This window comes from Athene cunicularia (assembly GCF_003259725.1).
Source record: "Athene cunicularia isolate RWA chromosome 4 unlocalized genomic scaffold, athCun1 chr4_part1, whole genome shotgun sequence".
Classification (NCBI taxonomy): domain Eukaryota; kingdom Metazoa; phylum Chordata; class Aves; order Strigiformes; family Strigidae; genus Athene; species Athene cunicularia.
This window is the reverse complement of record NW_020799098.1, coordinates 16,369,756-16,391,541: the sequence shown is the minus strand read 5'-3', so window position 1 is coordinate 16,391,541 and position 21,786 is coordinate 16,369,756. Positions and strand designations below refer to the sequence as shown.

The 21,786-nt window shown below is 39.7% G+C and overlaps 1 protein-coding gene across 11 annotated transcripts in view; it reads left to right on the top strand.

The window, feature by feature from the left end:
* Positions 1–3,517: 3,517 nt before the first annotated feature.
* Positions 3,518–21,786, top strand: part of LDB2 (LIM domain binding 2) — a 219,296-nt gene continuing 201,027 nt past the window's right edge. For 3 of the 11 annotated variants that reach the window (XM_026847124.1, XM_026847126.1, XM_026847122.1), the window contains exon 1: positions 3,680–4,153. In XM_026847124.1, coding sequence (XP_026702925.1) covers positions 4,022–4,153 — 132 coding nt within the window. In that variant the 5' untranslated portion in view covers positions 3,680–4,021. Of the gene's footprint in view, positions 3,582–3,675; positions 4,154–21,786 lie in introns of those variants that run through there. The other 8 variants (XM_026847131.1, XM_026847129.1, XM_026847127.1 and 5 more) reach the window with 6 other exon arrangements.

Sequence of the window (21,786 nt, the reverse complement as noted above, 5' to 3'; positions counted from 1 at the left end):
ATGTATTGAATTATCATTATATGTAATTTATGCAAGGTAGATTTGAGTTTGTAAAAAGCCTGAAGCATTTAAAAGATGTGAATACCTCTTGCTGCACTGTAAACTCTGAAACACAGTAGTTTTGGTGGGCCCCACTTACAGATTTCTTAAAAACCTTTCTGATAAACGTAATCATGCCATTTATTAATGACAGAAAAGCACAATTATCATGACTAGAAAAAAAAAAAAAAAAAAAAAAAAAAAAAAAGCAGTGTACATGGAAAAAGCCTGAAAGTGTGTACTGGGCCCAGCAAATATTTTTAACAATGGATTAAACAGATTTATTTAGTTTCCTGTCCACAAATTGTCTGTGAAAGGACAGTGTTTTCCAGAATATGTTTTTTATTTCAATATATTAATATTTAATGCAAACAAATTACAGCTTCTAGATTTCTCATAAATTGCAAGCATCTGGTACACTCTATTCTATAGCTGTAGAAATTAATGGCAGTATTCAGTTCTGAAACCTGTCAAAATCCTCTGTTTGAGCCCAGGAACTGACTGCATATTATAGATGATGGGGTATTGCTGGTGGTTCTTCATTGTGCAAACCAACTTTTGATAAGCAAATTTCATATAGTCACTCATGAGCATCCACAGGATAACATTTTTGTTGTTTTACCTGAGGTCACCCCATGAAAAGTGTTCAATTTTGTCTAGCTTTTGTATAAACAAAGGACAGTTTGAAAAAGTAGTTTTGTAATTTTTTTTTCCAAAAAATTCATGTTTACTTGAATATTCTGAGGAAACCTCATTTCAAGTACCTCTAGTTTTTAGCTCTTCATTTCCGTGTATCTTGAACTAAGATCAGTCTCTCCTTTCCTGTCTTTTCAACAGCTACAAACCACCTTAAGTGTATTCTTGTAAACCTGATTACTGACAGAGACTGAACAGTCAATGCATACTGGGGATAAATAGAGCAATTACACCTATTTACAGCTATATCTCTTCTCTGCATTATTATTATTATTATTATTATTACTGAGTGGTTATTAAAAATAGTGCAGCCTTCAGAGCTGCTTTGATTGTCAGCTTGGCAAAGCGAGGACCATGCCGTGGTTGCATGTGGTGCCTTTGGCAGCGCTGTGTTACGGGGCTGTCGATGGTGCCTGGTGGTATGGTGTGGCGGCAGGCAGCATGGGTCTCTGGCACTGCAGGAGCCCCTCTGCCAGGGGCTGCAGTAATAGCTGCAATGAGAAGGCAGCACCTGACTGCATGTGACAGCATAAACAGCCGAGACAGACAAACCGCTCTGGATCATCCCTTCTTGCTCCTGCTCATGTCCTGGAGGAAGTTTCTGCTGTTGGTTTTTGGTCTTTCTATCACCGGATATCTCAGCTACTTGTAGACACTGAGGGTTTCACGCAGGTGGGTGCAGGTCTTCTGCTCCACAAAATCCACGCTTCCTCCTGAAATGAAGGGAAAGTGTCCTCCAGAGCTGTCTGAAGCAGAGTCCTTGATTTACGTGGGCCCTTCTGTTTCTGCCCAGGAGAGGGCAATCGGGCAGCCAGACGTCAACCAGCTCAGCACACAATGTCTTGAGGCTGCTTCAGGTGTTGGGGGCCTGTGTGGTTAGTGCCTGGCCAGAGGGACATGAAGCATGGTTTTGTCTCTGCTGGTGGGGTCTGAGGGCACACTTTTGCCCAGATCCCTTTCCTCAGCTGGGAATTGCGGGTCCACATGCCGGTCACATCGGGGCCGGTTAGCCTAGGTGGTGCGGAACTTTGAGGTCTGGGTGACTGAGGTGGTGTCACAGTCCTTCTTTCCTAGGTCTGAGTGGTGGGGTAAGGCTCTCCGCTTTGAGGCGCAGCAGTATTCACATGTGCACACACCCATGTAAATGCAACTCCATACACACTGCTTTCTTATCCATCTGTAGCTGTGCATACACAGGCAAAGGGATATATTCATTTTCAGATTTGGGAAGACTAACTAGTCTCTCTTGTTTTCCTCCACCTCTTTTTTCCTCTGCTCACATTAAACTCGTTTTCCAGATTAAGGAATTTATTAATTGACCTAAATCTTGGGCCAGAAGTTTGCCTTTGACCCCAGAGCCGCTTTGGGTAGTGGCTGATGCCAGTCGGGGGAGCGGTTTGGAGCAGCCCAGGCAGCAGGGCTGGCTGCACACCCCCTAACTGGCATTCCCGGATAGCACACGAAACTTTAAAGGCAGCAGATCCAAGTGGGAATTGAGATGACACTGTCAGGATCCCTGTAACTTTATTTTCCTTTGATTCTGCCTTCTGTTTTACTGTAGTGCGAATCACACTGGTCTAGATGATAACAGGCAACTGGAAGTGCTGCTGGAGCCTGTAATTAGCAGGTTCCTACCCTGGGACTTGCTTCTTGCCAGTGGGCTGGAGGTGTGCGATAATTTGCTAGTTAATCAATGGGAATTATTAAAATATCGCTGCATATTTTTGCTTTACACCAGACCCATACACAGAAGCTCTTACATGGGGTGTGGGGGAGTATCTGGGGTTCCTAATCATGAAGCCAAATCCTATTGCTTGTTCACTTTCAGTACTCCGAATTTGTATCTTTTTTTCTATTTTCACGCAGCCTCTTCCTTTCCCCCCACCACAGTCAAAATGAAAAATATTATCGCTATGTTTAACTTCTTTGAAACACTGAATTTTAGCCTAGTCAAAAAGTCCTTAAAACAGACACAGTTTGCAAGCTACGCAAAATTCTACCATTTTAATTACAAAAAGCAGTGTGTCCCTTCTTCAGCAAATATGTTTTACTTTGGATTTGCTTTGTAAACCAAGTAAAATCCACAGTTTGGTTGATTTTTTCTTCCACTTTTATTTAAATAGGTGGTATTCAGCCATCAAAATTGTGTATATTAGTGTTGCAACTGTAATTTTTCTGGTCATTGTGGTTTTAGGCTTTAAGGTAGCCTTGATGGAAACTGTTAAGAGCACAAGGAAGTTTTCTGCTAGGTATGCAGTCATGCTACAGGCTCCTGTGCAGCCAGTAAACGCCTGCTATTTATTAAAATCAGCACCTCCTGTGATGGTACTGGAGCGACAGTGTAGCATTGCTGCATAGCTGGGGAGCATTTAAAGAGAGAAGTGAAATACCCCATGTATTATCTATTGGCTCTGTGTTTAGTGACAGAAGCTGTGGGAAGTCTATAAAACAGCTCAATACGTCACTTCTTATGGAAACTGTTATTCCACAAGAGCGTACAGAAATAGTTTCGCTAAACAGCGACTGGTATGTCAAAGATAAATTGTGATCCCAGTCAGTGGTCACTAGAATAAAACGATGAACTTTTGTATTTTATCCTGAAACGAGAACTCAGATTTTACAGATTTAGCCAAGCCCCCGCCCCGGGCCACCGCCGGGGTGGCGAGGGCTGCCGAAGCCTCGGTAGCCCAGCACGGCCACTCGGAGCTGGCAGAGCTGCGCTGAAGGGAGCCGTCTCGGCGCGGGTGAATCACCAGCTGCAAGCGGCGGGGATTGTCGTGGCCTGTGTTTATGTATTTTGTAGTAATCACATTTCTGACATTACCCGAGCGTGCTCCTCGCAGAGGGTGATTGGCTCAGGCAGCTTTTAAACCACCTATATGCTAACAAGCCTTGCTGCCAGGTTCCTGAGGGGTCCTGGCTGGGAAAAATTAAACCCAAACCTTAGACCTCTGTCAGGCGGAGGGGAAAATTATATTTTTGAACTAGTCTACAGCGTGGACAGGAAATGACCCCTCCAGCAACTGCTGCTTTAAAAAGGAGCGGTGGTGCCTGAAGCTCTCCAGCCTCCCTCTCTCTGGAGCCTGTGCGCTCCCGCTCCCTCTCCCTCTCCCCCCCCGGCTCCTGCTATAGAGGGCTCCCACAGCACTTCCCAGCCAGTGCGTGCAGCCTGGATGTGTGTGTGTGTGCGCGCTGCTACTTTGTACTGTGAAGAACACACAGCCCATGTGCTCTGTATGGATGTTGATGATACTCTGTGTAGCTTGAATCTCTGCAAGCAGGCAAGATGTCCAGCACACCACATGACCCTTTCTATTCTTCTCCTTTTGGCCCATTTTATAGGAGACACACACCATACATGGTGCAACCAGAGTACCGAATATATGAAATGAACAAGAGGCTGCAGTCGCGGACGGAGGTAAGTCCCTCAGCCTTGTTTTCCTGTGCATGGACCGTGGTAGGTTTCAGCCCGAATTCCAGCTGAAGCGTCCCACTAGACAGTACAGTATATGCAGGCACGAACCCTAATTAATTTAGTAGTTTAATTGGGTAATCCCTCATTATGTTTCCACGCAGAGCAACTCTTGGAGGAGATACCAGCTTAGGCTGAAATCTTGAAATTACAGTACAGCACTTCAGGATTGATTATAATGCTGGTCTCAGGAAATTTCTTTGCCTTACTGTGTTGTTTGCTCAGGATCTGTCCTGCTGGCATTTGCAGCTATAATATTGCCAGGTATCGCTTGAGCTTTTGCACAAAACTAATTCAGAAATGTTGCAGGTTTAGGTGAAGAGAGGAACGTTTCTTCTGGTTTTGTTTTGTAAACTCGTTAAAATTTAAAATGAATGATAACAGAAAACAGGAGCAGAGTTTTAAAAACTTATTCCTAGGCTGCACTTAAAGAACACATGTTCAGGACGACCGGCAAGAGAAATTCATGTTTACATTTAGAATGCAGTTGCTTTTAGCTGGAGAGACGATCGGTTCACGACTTCATCATATAGCTGTCAAAAGTACCCAATAATGTAAACTACATTCACTGTTGGTTATGCTTTGTATAATCTGTTAGTGGTTTATACACCCTGGTTTCTAAATCCAGATCAACCGCCATAAAGAATATGCTGAATGGGAAGGGGAAATACTTTTGTCACTTAAAGAAGAAAAAAAATAAATAGTGGAGGCTGCATCTTGTTATTTACGTGGTTATATAAAGCACACTTCTTAGTCTGTTGAAGTGAAAAGTGTATGGACTGAATCAGGCTGCATTTTTGTCCATGTGTCTGTGTTTGTGCAGCAAACATTCTTAGTGCTGCAATTTTTCATAGTAGTTTACTAGTCATGTCCTGAAAACACTTTTTAAAAGTACTAATCTTTTATAGTGAATGGGCTTATATAGAGGCAAATACCTGCCAAATTTGTGCCACGAAGCGTGGTAAAGGATCTCAGATTGATCTGTTTGTTGTAATTCTTTCAGAGAACATGAGGTTATCATAAAATAAACCACACATGTCTGAATTGTCAGCTAAGCCATGGAGAATCTGTGACGTTTAATGTATATGATACAGCTAACGAGATGTGACCTGCTTTCTGATTGGGTAGCTGCTACGGGGTAACTGCATTTCTAACACTGTTGCCACTGCTAGTCTTAAAACATTACTGTGGAGTAATTGGTAAATACACTTAGTGCTGGCTGAAAACTCCAAGCAGCGCATTGCTCCCAAAATCATGGCAACTGTTAGTCAGTTTTGCCCCAAGTTCTTGGCTGCAGAGGGTCACTGCCATTTAGATAGAATGAGGGGTCTTGGGGGATTTATTTGCTACTGTTTATTTGTCAGTGTCTTGCAACTCTGTTCCTTACATTCCTGTACCTATTAATGTAATAATTTCTAGACTTTTCCGGGTCAAAAGAACATTTATGTATCATTAAGTGATTCAGTTTTATATACAAGCTGTTCTGAAAAGCTGTCAGTGCTAATTTAGCCTTTTTTCTTATTTAGTGGTACTTTTAATCATTGGCCAGTTTCTGATTGCAGCTGCTTTACAAATGTTACACTAGAAAAGTTTTTGAGGGACTTCTGAAACAACTTCCCCCTCCTTCATTGCTGAGGTGTGCTGGGTTAGACTTCACTGCATTTAATTGCAGTTTTTGCTGTGCACATTCACATCGATTGTTGTGGGCAAAAAGCAATAATCTACTCTTCCTTGCTAGTACTGCCATAGGTTTCAGCAGCATTTTACTTTGACAGTGCTTAGTTAATGAAGGCCTTATGCTCCAGCATTTCTTTTATTTGCACAGAGTAAAAATACTTTTGCCTTGTGATTGTTGTGAGTACATTCTGGTTCTCCGATTTTTAATTTCTGAGCTCTGTGCTGTGAGCATTGTTTGTTGAAATGTATTTTCTTGCTAGCTTCATCTCATTCATTCTCCAATTAAAACACCTTCCTTAATAATAATAATTTTTAAAAATTACTATTTTCCTGGGACACTTACTGTGACTAGGTGTGGCCAGCCTGCAAAGAATCATGCTGACTTCTGGGGCAGGTTGGGAGTTGAAGTTTCACATTAATTTTACACACTTCCAAGCATGTTTGGGATTGGTAGCTGAAAGCTTCTGGAGCATGTATAACTAGCTCTGAATTTTTTTGAATCTGGACCGATGGAGCCCTGTATGTCATGGAAGGAATGTGCTTGTGCTGTGGGTGATACAGGCTTACTGTATAAACGTTTCTCTTCATAATGTCTTTGGCATAATGTAGGCACTGGTCTCTGAAGGAGGCTGCTTGTACTCTGTGAGCCCCAGGGGGTAGGTGAGCACAAGCAAAGCAGCTTAAGGGGAAAGGAATTACAAAGAAACTCTCTAAAAGACTGGGGGTAGCAAGCTGGCTGATTCCACTTGGACCCAACTTCTGGAGAGAGAGACGGTGGCAAGTGAGAATGCATTAAAAAATGGGAACCTAGAGCTCTTATCCCAAATACACCTTTGGAGAGCTTTTGGGAATTTACTGTTTTCCTGCAAAATAAAAACATTCTTAATCCTTTAGAGTCAGATTCTCTGCTGGAACTTCCACCACTGCAAGGGACAAGGCAGAGCAAAACAGTCAAAATTTCATTAAGTTGTGCAGAGGATGGATAGAGAGCCTATGAAAGAAGTATCTGTATGTCATGCCTATCTGTCTTCTCCCCTCCATCTGTAGAGCCCACCTTTGTAGTGAATTCCTGTAGCTGCTCTCCAGAACTTGCAGGTAGGTGAGAAATGATTCAAAAAAAAAAAAAAGCAATGGGCTGGTAGAGACACCATTAGGGAATTTACCGGTAAATGTAATTTTTACTGCCAGCAGCAGGGTCTACAGTATGTTGGGGGAGGTGGAAGTGTCCTCAGAGTGGCTTGGTGCTTGGAGACCCTCCCTGAGAAATCCACTGCTTCCACTCCGGTTTGTGTCAGCATTGGGTGGAAGGGAATAATAGTCGGTGTGAAGGATGTGCTCAGTGTATTAAGCAGACAAAGTACAGAGTGATAAAGAAAGGTCATTTAGATGCAGCATGGCTATCTTTGTTGTTCTTGTTTTCTTAGGAAGAAATGGTAGTCATGAAAATAAAGAATTAGCAACTCTAGGCTGTGCTAGATGTGCAAACTTTTGCTCTCCAAACTTCTTACAACTTTATGGGCTCCTCAGGCAGAACCTACAACTGCCTTTTTAAATTCAGGGTCAGTCTTAGGCGAAGAATTCCAATCACACCCAGGCAGGGGGGTGGTTTTATGATGTAAGTACTGGCAAAAGTCCACCACCTAGCTAATTCTTATTTGATCTAAAGTAAATTAGGGAGTCTGAGTTACTAACTAGTGTACCTTACCTTCCTTAAAAGTTGTTCAAAGAAATCCAATCTGGTAATACTTTTTTTTTTTTTTTTTTTCCCTAAATGGAAATTAATATGTGCTTTCCTAATAATACTTTGGGAGCATCTAGTGCCATTTTGTAATGCATCAACAATCCTGATTTAAAGTAGTAAAATGAATATTTAAATGTTTAATAATCTCTGGCAGATATAAAGATAAATCTTATTTACTTCTATCATAGTTGATTAACTTTCTGGTTAACCAAAATGCAGCTGTTTCCTTGCTCTGTGTGTGGTTTTAAGGATTTCATTACTGTTCACGCAAACTTAGTTTATCTTAATATTTTTATGTCTGTGTTAGTTTAACATTTAACAATCCTGTTGTGACCTAATCAGCAGTTTCTAAAGTTCTAGCTAGCAATACACAGGATAGGTAAATTAGCTTAAATATTTTCTCTGTTTTTCATAAAAATCGATGTTTTTTAAAAAGCATCTTTTCCTCTTTGATGTTGTAAATCCTTTTTTGTTCTAATTTTTAATCATTTGAAATTGCTCACACTTAAAAGAAAACAAAAGGTGATTATATCTTGTATGTAATTATTTTTCGGTAACATTACAGTGTGCTGTGGATAGATCACTTAAAGTTGCTGACAGCTTAAAGTTTGAGGCATTGCTTTATTGCCAATAATCAAAGAAATGTATGAAGCCTTTCACTTGTTTATTTAGTCCCCTATATTGTTAGAACTTCCATGTATCACAGTATATTAAATTCACCTGTATCTCTGTCACTACAAGAGATTATGCTTTACATCACCATTATGTGCTTTTAAAACACAGCTTTCCTTCTGGCTAAGAGAGTGGTGTTTTAAGGGTGACTTGGTTAGTAGCTTATTTGTTTTAAAGACAATCAGCTTAATCAAATCATATTAAACTCCTATTAAACTGTATAGTGAATTTAACAAAAGTAGAGATTTCATGATGTAAGTAAATGTAAAGAAAATGAAAATTAAAATAAAGGAGAATGTTATGATTTTTTTTAAAGCTACTAAATGAACTGGAAGCTTACACAGACGTTCATATTCAACCAAATATGTAAAGCAAATCAGAGCAGAACAGAATTTCTGTAGTTGAATGGAAATATCTTATTTTACTTCCTTACATTACTATGTGATGAAATGATATTTTCTTCTTCTTCCTGATGCATTTTTAATACATTAGTCATAAAAATCTATGTTGTGACATCACATTTGTTCACATAGCAACTTAGTATCGCAAACAGATCTCTCATATTGTGTACATAAGTCTGAGTTTGTCCAATGAGTTTGTTTTTTTGAGGAGAAAACACATAAACTTCTGTCTCAGAGTATTTTTGAGGAAATATCATTTCACTCACAAATATACTAATACTTAGCAATTCTAGGAACATAAGTAAAGTATTTTAAAAGAGTACTTACAAGCCATGCTTTGCTGAAACTAAAAGGCCATTTTTAAAAGAAAATCCTTGAACTCCTTTAGGTAGACACTGACTTCAGAATGGATTCAAGGCTCTTTTTACTGATTGTCTTTTATTTCATATAGCTTCTTCATCCCTTTTAAAAATTTCAGTTGCAGCTGTTTTCAATTAAAATTGTTACAAACTAACAATTCTTATGAGTCTGGGGGAGAAAAAAGACTCTACTTCCTTTCCACGCTGATCCTTAGCTTACAGTCAGGGATGTCTTGTTGCCTTTTTTTCCCCCCTCTGAAGTTATAATATAGAATGTAAACTGCATGCATAAGGAACAGGGAGCTTTTGGGGGCAGGGTCTGGTGAGGGGGGAGAGAGAGTCAGTGTGAAAGTGTAAAAATGGATCTTGTCTGCAAATCACTCTGCTTACTGGATCATTTTCTATAAAGAAACCTTTACAACCCTTCCTTTTCTCTTTTTCATTCCTTACTCTTTAAACCATGAATTCACTTAAAAACCCTTAAACTTAGTCTTTCCCTGATATAAACAAGATTTACTATGCAGATCCAGTCTCAAAAATAGAAGCCTCTGGATGGTGAGAAGGAACAAAATAGAGATCATAACAAGGGCCCAGTCCTGTGCTCTTATTTAAGCTGGGGTTTTGCCTGCAGTAGGATTGCAAGATCAGATTAAAAAAAAATAAATGGTTTTGGTATATACACTTTCTTTGTTTACAGAAAAAAGGAATGGGTAGATTGCTAAACTCATTGCAATATTTTTTAGTTGGACTCCTCACTTCAAATGGTATTTTTTTTTGTCTCTTTTTGCCAAAAGTTGCATATCTGCTGTAAACAGGCATTCCAACCGTGCCGATACTTTGTTCAGATGCTTCCTCCCCAAGAAGAGATTTCTTTCCTGCACTGTGCTCTGTAAACAGGCCAGCATATATCCTCAGTGTGCTGGGTGCCCTTTTCTAAAAGTTGTTTCTGGGCTACTTGAAGCCCCAGAGGGGTGATCCTGGAAGGGTCAAGGTTGTCCCAAAGCAGCTGATGATTAGTCTCCAAAAAAGACTCTGGTAGGGCAGGACCTGTTGGCCAGGTCTCGGTCATTTATTAGGCAAAAATAGTAGTGAAAGAAACCTCCCCAAACCCCTGGCTGAAATCTTCTCCCTAGGCTTGTGTCTTTCTTTTCCCCAGTACATTCTTTCTGTGTTCATTTACTGTTCAAATTTCAGAGAGAAAGCACTTCATGGTCAGAATACTGGTTCCATTTCTGTTATGTTGTGGTGGACAGCCATGCCCTTCTAAACTAAAGCCTGTAAGTTACTGATCTAGGCCAAGTAGTAAGTACTGATCTAGGCGAAGTAGTAAATACTCCTGAGGTACCTGGGGATCAACTAGAACCACTTGCGGACCATAAACCTCATTATGGGAACAGTTGATGCTTCTGGAGACAGCTCTGTTGCTTTTGTGCTTTATGGGGCTAGTGAAAAATCACTGACCTGGAAAAATGAGACCTTTGCAGAACTAAATGTGAACTAGGACTTGGTGGCTCTCTAAGCTTCTCACCTCTTCAGGCCTCAAGAGTGTTGATCGTGTAGAGTCTTTGCAAAGGCCGTACATTTTACAGGATCAGGCTGTCCTCTCCATGAGACAGGTTGCTGTGACACCACCTTGCTGTTTATATACCACTGTCAAGAACACATACTCTTGATGAAGCTCCTAGCCAGGGTGATGTTCCCATCTGCATCATACAGACTTAAAGCGTGAGACTTGAGCATAGCAGACTTCTTTAATCATAAACTTTGATAACTACACCCAAAATATAACTATTAGCCTAGAACTTCTTCCTAAGGTCTTTCTGTTATCAATATTCGCATCCAGGTACTCGGCCAGGATAGAGTCATAAGCTCACAACTGACACGGTAAGGCTATTAATTTAATTAAGTTTCTAAATGTACTTAAAATCTACTGCCTGCTTACCTGCAGACTAGATAGATAGGTCCCTGCACCCTTCCAAGCAGCTAACAAATTAGAACATTGCAGATCATGTGTGATAGACATTACAGCAATACCTGTTGATATCCATCTTTCCTGATTCTAAGCCACGGAGTCAGCTTGCCAAGGCTAGTTAGCTCAGCAGAAACATTCAAATCTGTCTGTACCATTTGTTGTGTGTTTAAAAAGGGAACAGGAAAATCTAATTGCTGGGTATCGTTTTGCCATCAGATTACTCTCATCCAGCAGATTCAGTATCTGTCCAGATCCTGTCCATTTTACACAACTGCTAGCTGCACACTAGAGCATCCTTCATGATGCAGAAGAATTGCACGGGCTAGGTGGATGACCTTGCATTCAGAGGGCAAATAAAACATATGTGTATGAAAGTGACACATTTGGAAACCCCTGATTAAGGCCGACCCAAGAATAGACCTAATCATAGATCCACTGTGCTCATTCTTCAAAAATAAATACCTGGAAAAAACAACTGTATCTGAGTAGTATTATGTGCAGTATTACATCACCTGTGCAGCAGGCTATTTTTACTTTTCTTTTGGATTTTCAAACATTTGCTTTTTCTAACTACATTTTTTATTAAGTTATTTTCTAAAGTAGTAGATTGAGAAAATTATGGCTTCTGGTACATTGCGCATTTAAAGAATTTCATGTACCTGATTGTGATTCTTGTTTCAGTTGTGTAGTTTTGCCTCAGCCATTAGCAGAAGATTGTATTGGAGAAAGCGTCGCCATCTGTCCTCGAGCAGGTTACAAAGAGATTTCTGAAATATTAATGACCACATTATACAAAAAGAAATATTCTAAATCTTTAAATACAGTAGTCACGTGGAGAGAGGAAAATGCTCAGAAAACAAGAAAGTAAATAGAGTGAAACTTTTTCATTTTATTATTGTTTAAGCTGAAGCACCCTCAGCATACTTCATGCCTCAGGAAGGCAGTCAGCAGCACCAGTATTCTTAACCATCTCCTGTTCTATGAACTAGAGATCTTCCAGGATGCGATTGGCAAGGCAGGTATGAAACCTGCTTTGCTTCTAGGTTTGCAACCAGGATAGTCTTTTACATCTGGAAAAGGGGAACATGAAATGCCTCGCACCTAGAATGCTAGGTTTGCTTCACACGGTTTACAAAAGTTTCTTGTGTGGGTTATGTGGCAGGGGCAGAAGGCCCACAAATGTCTGTTTTACTCTGTCCCCCCTTTTCTGGTAGTAACTTGCCTTTTCAGATCAGTGTCACCATCTTCCACAATTCTTGGATCCAAGTACCAAATATGTTTCCATTTTACTCCTTCTGTATCACAATAATGTTATTGTGACTAGAAGGGAAAATTGCTACTGTAAAACTGTTCCTCTAGAACAAATGAAAATTCTTCTTGTTGAAGCTGTTCAGTGTCTTTCAAGAGGGACCCTCCTTCCTTTTGGTACTTGGCCAGCATTTCTCCACCTCTCTTCTTCAGCATACCAAGATGTTAAAAACATTGACAGGATATAGATTCTATATGTGCTTTTGCAACCCTACCACTTGCTGTAGTGGATGAAGGCAATACAATAGCTCTATCACTTCTACCTAGACTTAATCACTGGAGCATCAGTTAACCCTTAGGGTAATTAGGTAATAATGTTGTTGATGTGATTTGAAGTATCATTTTAAGCAATTAGAAGTTCAGATATAATGTGATGCAATTATGCATTATATAGCGCATCTATCCATTTTACAGAGCAAAAATTACCATATGTTTTGTGGGAAGCTTGGCATTTTGCACTGACTGGAGCTCTGCTTGTATTTACGAACAGCATGCCTGTAAACTATGGTAATAACTCTTTGAAGGCCACACCTATGCACATTGCTGATTATGTTAAAAAGCATAGGCCCATTTTAATGAATGTGTTGGCATGAATAATGGGACATGAAAAGCCAACACACTGGGTAAAGGTTCATTACCTGAGTGCAACAAATACTACACGCAAAATTTCCATGACTATTCACTTGAGTTAAGCAGTGAATTTGCTTTGGCTATGCTTGTGCTCTTTATGTGTTTATGTGAATGTTTGATCAATGGAGTTTTATTCTTACAAATAATGGCAGAATGCAAATTTCAATTTGTTAAGCATTCTGGAAAGAAGTTGCTTATTTTATATGGGCTAAGCTGAGAGGCAGTGTTTCCTGGTTTGTGTTTCCAAAACCTCCCAGATAGAACCATGATGCTTAGAAATTAAATACACCAGAGAAGAAACTCTGCTTTGCAGTGAGGACTGACTGGTGTATGAATGTAAAGCAAATGGATGGCAATGACTGGTCGCAATGGGAAAATTATAGGTCAGTAAATATGATGTACATGCACATTTTTTTTTTGTGGGACAGGACTCTGTTTACCATGCAGTTACTTTAGAAAAATGTAGTAAGAAAGAATTGGTGAAAAAATTCAAAGCTTCCTGGCATTTTAAGCTCTAGTTCCATCTGTGCTCATCCAGTCAAGGATCCGAAACAGTAACATGCAGTATACGATCAATCACAGAATACAGTCCTAGCAGAATATTACCTGCTTACAGCACACTGCTTGTTATGAAAGATGAGCAAAAATATGTCTTAAATTTGAATAATTAATGTGTTCAAATAATTTTTTATTAATTCCTAGAAAATCTGGGTAGAATGAAGTGGAATTCATAAAATCTGTTATTTAACGTGAATGATTAGCTCAGCTCTTTTTAGTGTACCTCTTAACACTTTGTTGGGGTTAATAATGTAAAAAGATTGGCCAAGATGCCAGCACACCAAGTAAATCTCTTGTGATGTGACGGTGCTATAAGATTATTTAGCACCCACATCAAGAGCATCCTGAAGCAACTGAGATACACCTTGACTGATTGTTTCATCCAAAGGCAGAACTTCTAAATACGCCGCGTAGCACACACTTCCTCTCGTACAGAGCGGTGTTAGCACTGGTATGTAACCCGAAGCCACAACCTGCATGTCTAGACTGACAAGAGTCCTACCAGTTGAGCCACTGTGACACCTTGTGGCTTATGAAGCAACACAAGCATCTTTTAGAAAACTAACAGGTAAAAGCCAGAGGTTAATGCGTGTTGATAAATGCCCCTCATACAACTATCAACAGAAATTGCTTTGCTGGATTACTTTACTGTGTTTTCCAGATACAGTTAAATTAAGTGGTAGTGGGCTCATTTCTGTTGGGGATCTTTATGTTTTACTGTGAAGTGTCATAAGATGGGGCATCATTTCCCTAAGTCTGATCTGCTGCTATTATCTCCAGTGCTCTGGTGTTTGCTCATCATTCAGATTACATAAAGAAACACATTTTTGGCTGCAGTACAGAGTAAATATTTTATTTGTTTGCAACCATTAATTTGGTTAAGCAAAAGAATGCCTGAAGGGAGTGAAGTACTTTTTGGCGCTGAGTATGTTCAAACAGTAGCAGAGTTAAAAGTAACTAAGATATAGTAAGCATTTGGCAATGGGCATGCAACTCTATAAAACCCTGAATTTGGGGTTAAATACATCAGTGTTTCAGCTGTGGATAATTCATTAACTACAATTAAACTGTATTTTGCTGGGGAAATTCTCAATAAACTCAAAATGGGGCCAATAATGCATGGAGCTGAGAAGGAACTCTACATCTGTAAAGACTCAGAACCTCACAGTGCCTGACACCAGTCTCTTGACTGTCACTTGTTACATCTTCAAACAAGCACATCCATGTTTCCTTCCATGATGATCCTCAGCATTTGAGAGGAGTTTCCTGTAAACTCACGCATTATGTCCCATAACGCTTTCCTTGGCTCTGATGCTTTCAAAAACTTGGCAACAACTCGGCTGAAATAGTTGCCTTCTGTTGCCAAATACCAACTTATTGATGAATACACTCCCTTATGATGCAAGGGGTCTGCATCCCTCTATTGTCCCTTATCTTCAGATATGTCCACAGTGCTGTCACTTAAATATAATACACACACATACATGCACAAACTTGCATTTAACTTGCTGGTGTGGGAAGCACTAGCAGCACAGGGCTCAGGGCATGCAATCTACCTTATTTCAAGCATAGGATTTTGATCCTTTGCTGAACTTTATGCTCTTAAAGTCAGGTAGCTACAACCCCGTCTTCATGATATGTAACATTACATTTATTATAAGATACTTGGGGCTGGGACCACCTTCTCTTTTCTTGTACAGTACTAGCACAGTGGAGTTCTGGTTTGTATCTGCAGCCTGTTTTTAATACTGTGCTATGTAGCATAACTAACTAAAGGCTAAAAGTAGATAGCAGTATTTAAAATACTTCCAAAACCAAATCTAAATATACCACATTCATTTTGATTTCACAAATCAAAATGTTTTAATTGATATTACATGTATTTATGCACTACAAAGAATTATCTGACTAGAAAATACCATAATACTCTACATTCTTGGAATATGACTGTTTAGTGTTATTAACACATTTCCTTACTACTCAAATAATTCAGCACACCTGTGCAAACCTACTGGCTTTGCCAAGCAAGTACAAATATATTTTAGGGCAGCATTCTCCTGGTTGATTTGTACATACGATATTGTTATTAAATCTGTTACTTTTTTAATGTGATTCTTCAGTAGTTTGATGTCAGTCAAGAAGCTCATTCCAAGTCCGTTTTCTCTTAACTGTGGAAAGACTATCTTAAATTCCACAGGAAAAGCGTGTTCTTCTCAATGGCAACTGGCACTGTGGAGTATGTATCTTATTTCACGAAGATTTGGGGAGGGAATACTGTAAAGGCCTCTAATAAATAAGTTCTTGTAATAAATAAGTAGAGACGAACCAGAGAGGTTGTTCTAGGGAAGAAAGGCAACACTTATTTTTTTCTTTTATTGTTTGCACTCTACTGATTTAATTAGCCAGTGAGAACAGACCCACTTTGAATATTAAAAAGACAAAATCAACACCCCCCTCCCCCGTCCCCACATCTGTTGCCTTTTGGAGACTACTTACAGTACCAAAACTACACAGAGTCTCATAGATTTTTGCTTTTTAACAAACATTACCTGTATTTGCTTGCAGATTAATGAGGTAGTTACAAATACTTTATTCTGCTTCTGAGGGAAAGGCACTCTTTAAGTTGTCATTTTGAAAGAAACTGGGATACCTTAAGCAAAACTAAAACATTTTTGGTGTTACACAAATGAAGGTAGTCACAGTCTTGATACATTTCTGAATGGTGATCTAATAGCAGTATCTTAATGATTCCCATATTATGGAAATGTAAATCATTGCTGAGACTGCTTAAAGTTGGAAAGAGTGAAGTCCTGTGCGGGGTTTTACACTGATCAGGAGCAGGAAAGCATAGATGAGTAAAACTACTGAAAAGATCTCTGCTCTATTTCATTATGCCCCTGCCTTCTGCAGTATCAATTAGATGGACTGAATTTCAATAAGGAAGAGAAGCAGTTCGCTGTACCTCTGCTGAGTTAGGCCCACCCCTGCATAGGAGCTAGAGCCTTCTTTCTAAATGCAGTCTAGAATATGAATATTAATGCCTCATCTGGATTGCAGTATTGCAGGACCAAGGGATTCTTGTCCTGCTCAGTGCCTATCCCATTTTGGGACCTTCTGTCATCTGTGGACCCCAGGTTTCCCTTAGCTTTGTTTAACACTCCATCTAGAGACAGCATCAAAAAAAAAAGGTGGATTTTTTTCACTATTTTTTTTTTCTCACCATTTTTATAGGTGTCTGCTAGCTACTTTATTAAAATATTTCTCCTGTTGAGAGGAAAGAGCTCTCCCAATTTTGCTGAAGGTGGCCTTTTAGAAACACAATTACATATGTAATTTTCAAGATTATTATTAGGAAGTATATGAAATTATTAGGACCATGGGAACTTGTATAAACCCACCTGGTGTGCAAATTTTGTTACCAGAATAGCTGCACTAAGCTTGAGAACACTGAGTGTGATTATAAGAGTCAACTGAGAAACATAAATTGAGAGCTCCCCCCAGAACTCTTTCCCTTCCTTAGAGATTGATGGCACACAGATGCACGACTGCAAATAACACAGTTTGTGGGCCAGTGGTGCTGTTGTGATTTAAACAAACAAACAAACAATATCTTTTTCTCTACCACAAGCTTCCTAGGTTTGTTTCAGCCTAATCCTGTAGTTGCAACTCCTCATCCCGTGCAAATCTTTCCTGTTTACATCAACAAATTGAGCATTTGGCCCTGTACGTCAAGGTGCTAGAAGAAGGTGCAGAAGCTGGTACAGCAAAAACTTGTTTCGTGGAACCTGCCTATTCTAATGGGTTTAGCAATTTTAGGTGACTTGGTTCAGGGAGATGAATTTGAGGGACCTTAAAAGGACTGGAAGAACATATTCAGCTTTTAAGTGTTGTCCATAGTTGGCTATGTGATAAAACCACATGCTTAGGGGCTTAGGTTATGTTTGCACTTATCATTTCTTGAATGTCAGAGGTATAATAGAAAGCATGGTTAAGAACAAGCAGCACTTGCTGTTAAGGAAAATTGTGTAGCAAAACAAACAGCGGAAAGGGGGTAAAGTTCTTCTCAATCAGAAATTTAGCTGGAGAGAAATATGTGGCCCATAAATTAGCAGAATAATAGGTAGATCTGGCAGGCTATATGAAGTCCGTCATTTAACTGAGCTTATCCACATGCTCCTTGGAAGTGGACTCCGAAGCCTACATTGTTAGCTGTATTAATAAATAACAAATTTTGCAAGATTTGTTATTAGGTTTATTCTTCATTTGTTTCGTTTTAATACTAATAAAAACCAAACCCTGGACATTCATAGTTAATATTTTTTGACGTTTTTCTCCAGCAGCTGCTAGCCTCTACTGCTTTACTGGGAAGGGGAAAGGAGATGATTAAATGAAATTCATAGCCTTTTAGTGTCTGCTCAGCCTCTGACTGGCAGCATGTGGGGTTTGTGGCTGCTGACCTGGCAGACTTACAGCATTTTTATGACGTCACGTGTACACATCATGGGTCTGTGCAAGCTAAATATGAGCTTCAAACCCTCTCTCCCTGGTCACTTTTATTTAGGAGATTGAAGACTTCTCCCGGAGCAAAAGAATTGAGCTGCTCATTACAATTGTGAACTTGTGTGCTTGGCAGCATGGCCTGAGTTACTGAGCCCAGCAGTTTTGGTTTTTGTCTTTTTTTTTTTGTAGATGTGTTTTCTGTATAGTGATTTATTTGTTTGATATAGTAAACGATAACTTAGCTGCATCCATTTTTCACTTATTAATGCAACAGCAAATCTGAGTTCTGCTGAAACAAACAGCAAATTCTTCATTAGCTTCAACACCAGCACCATATGCCTACCTTAAAGTATGGATTTCTTCAGTTTGTTATTTGTATGAACCTTTGGAGCTCTTTTGCTAAGAAAATGAGTGACATAATTATCTCTACAAGGTTTTATATATGTTGACAAAATGTTACTGTTTCACACTCGGTTGCATTTAAAACCTGTGGGCGCATTTCAGACCATAAAATAAGTTTACGAAATAACAGCCTCTTACATTAGTAGTTGTCTCCCTTTCATCTGCTTAATGATTTATTTATTTCTAGGAATTGCATTTGAAATTTCCAGACATCTAAACCTTTTTCAGCCTCAAACTGGCCACTGATCTAAGTCATCTACATCAGCACCAGCTCAATCATTGACAAGGGGCGGAGGAAATGAAATGTCTGGGATCTATTACCATTTTTATTTATGCTTTTAAATATTGAAATGCATATTGCTGCTTGCCTTTTATACTTTGAGTGTGAATCCATTAAAGAAAGCTCTCACAACATAAACAGTTGCATGGTAAGGTGATATGGGCTAGAAAGCTGGGACCCCACCATGTACTTGTAGAGGAATTGCAAGGAAGGTGATGACTGTGGTGAACACTGGTTTGTTTATTTATTGTGGTGGTAGAAAGCCTTTAACCAGGTTCTTCCCAAAGATAACAGACTCTTCAATTCTCGTGTGGTTTCTTGCAGAAAATGCTTCACCATTGCCTTTATCTGCTTTCTGTAACACTCTGCCTTTGAGGTGCAACCTTGTTGGAGTCTTTGGTGAAAGCGATGGCCTAAAATTTTCTCACTACCACACTTTCAAATAAGTCTATCCTTGCACCCTCAGCAAAGGACATTTTTTAATTATTATTATTAGCTTGCCTTTGTAATCATGAATATTTTTGGAGGGGGGAGACTGTTAGGCCAGTAGCACAAGCCTCATCAGAAGTTGGCCAAATTTCCACAAACTGCTGATTCTCTTCAGATCCCCTGTGCTCCTCTGGACGCTGTGGAGAAAGCAGGGCACAGAACAAGGGGATTAAGGCCTCTGAGGTGCTTTGTCACCACTGTACCAGGCAGATTGTAAATATATTATAAAAGACAGACATTTGGGCAATAGGCAGTGCTGCTACTGGGCTTTTTCACAGGTCAGTTAAGGAAAGGTCTGAGCTCAAGTGCTGTCAGGTTTTCCTCAAGGTAGCCCTGCACTTGGAAGGGAATGACCACATCTGAAGGAGACAACTGTTGTGTTGGGGCTTAAATCTTCCAGACTGCAGGCTCATCTTGTTGCTTTGTGAATACACTTTTCTGCCTTGCTCCTCTTTCAGCCAATACATTTAATTTCTAAACTGAAGAATCATGTAGGCCGGTCTCCTTAATCAAGTACTTGCGGATGGCCCTTAGGGAAGGAGAAGACCCTGGAGGGCTCCTGCTGTAGGAGCCTCCAGCAGAGCACATGCAGTATGGCAGCGCTGCCGGCGCACACACCTGCCTCGGCAGCATGCACAGCACCGAGGATTCTTAGCAGCAAAAGCAAAAGCTGAAGGAATGGCTTGTGTTAATGATCAGTAAGTAACTCTATCCTATTCGCAGTGGGACCAGTCACTAGAGGGGGTGAGATCTCATATATTAACCTAGAGTATTACAGGCATTTTGGAGGAAGATTGTAAATCCTATTTACAGTGGCTGGTGGAATGAGGAGCTCATTACCAGGTAGCAGTTCTTCAGCTGAGGCCGAGTCCCTTCCATCCCACAGAAACCCTCTTATAAAATATATTTGTGATTTTGTCTGTGGCTTGCTGATTTTGCTGGAGACTCCGAACACGGTATCTGGAAAGATTTAACTGGAAACCATGTCATTTTGGAGGAGGAGGAAGGAAAAAGGATGCACACTTGCAGGCAATAGATGCATACAAGGTATGCTTCCCATAGTGAGTTTTACCAGAATTTTCCATTCTTTACTTTTGGATGCAGGGAAATAAGAGAATAATACAGTAAATGGTGAAAGTTAGCTTTCGGAAGGGAAGGGTTTTCAGAAGTGACTTGCCAGCAAATATACCAGTCTGACTGACCATGAACAGAACAAATGTTTAAATACCACTTTTATAGACAGTACCAACCCAAAGGGATCTGTAAAAGCAGAAGGGTTTGCTGATGCAGCATACAATGCCTGTAAAAGGATATTTTGAAATTTGTTATGACCCAATGTGAAAATTCAAGATTGGCTAATATCCTGTAGTGAGGACAATTTACTTAGTTAACTTCTATTACCTTGATGAGCTACACTTAAAACTTGCCAAGGATGTATCTAAAAAACTATACTGAAGTCATAACTCAGTGAAACGCTAATATATTATTTATCAACAAATGTTCGCTAGATTACAAAGATTTGAATGTCCTTCAGGATTTCCCTTTGGGTGTAGACACAATGTACATGTGAAAATGTTAGACATGTCAGCATAGAAACTTAACGAAAAGTGAAATTAGTTGGTTTCACCCAGAACCTCCATTGCTGATACAGGGAACTGCAGTGAATGCAGATGATTCCACCACTGATCATCATTCAAAATATCAGTGCTGTGGGTTTTTCCTTCTGACATGTAAGAGATTTTTTTTTTTTTTTTCACAAGTTTAAATTGGCAGTTCTTGTTCATTTAGAGAGATGCACAATGTTGTAATAGCTGACAACCTAAACTTATGCTATGAATGAAAAAACACATTTAGAAAATCCTAGAGCTGGATAGTAGCGTGGCAATTCTGTGAAAGACTGTTCACTCAACAATTAGTTGCAGCACTCTTACTAAACGTGTTTCAGTTCATTTTTTGTCACTCAGAAATCGAGGAATAGGTGGCTTATTAAAGGCGACCACATCCTTTTATGCAAATTTAATGCAGTTGGCAGGTTTATCATGATAAATGGTCAGGATGAGATAGTTCATGATGTATCTCTAATCTCTTCTCTGAAGATGTTCATGTCTTGCAGGAAGTAGCCCCTTGAGAACTCAAATCTTTAGAAGTATGTGGCAGATGGTGATGTCTGCAGAGTGTCATAGACTGCTTTGAAGTTCCTCCAAATGATGCCTTCAGTCAGTGTGTCTGAGTATTTGCAAGTTCTCTTGCTTCATCTTTCCATTGGTGCTCTCTTCTCCATCAATGTTGTGTCCCCAGGTTGTTTTTCATACTGAGAACACGCTCCACATCCTTACAGAGTACATCTCAACTCACTCCCCAGTCCTGTCATATCCTTGCCTGTAAAGTTGTTCTTCCATTAGGCATCTTGCATATTTTAAGTGCAGTGGTTCACAACAAGAAAACAATAAAACAGAACAAAAGTCTTAGAAAAGCCTGTCATTCATGCTTTGTGTTCAGTTTTTCAGTAAATCTTTGGAGCCAACATCAGCACCAGTGTTCATGAATTATGATCAATTACCAGTATTAATTAGACCAACTTCTCTTTACG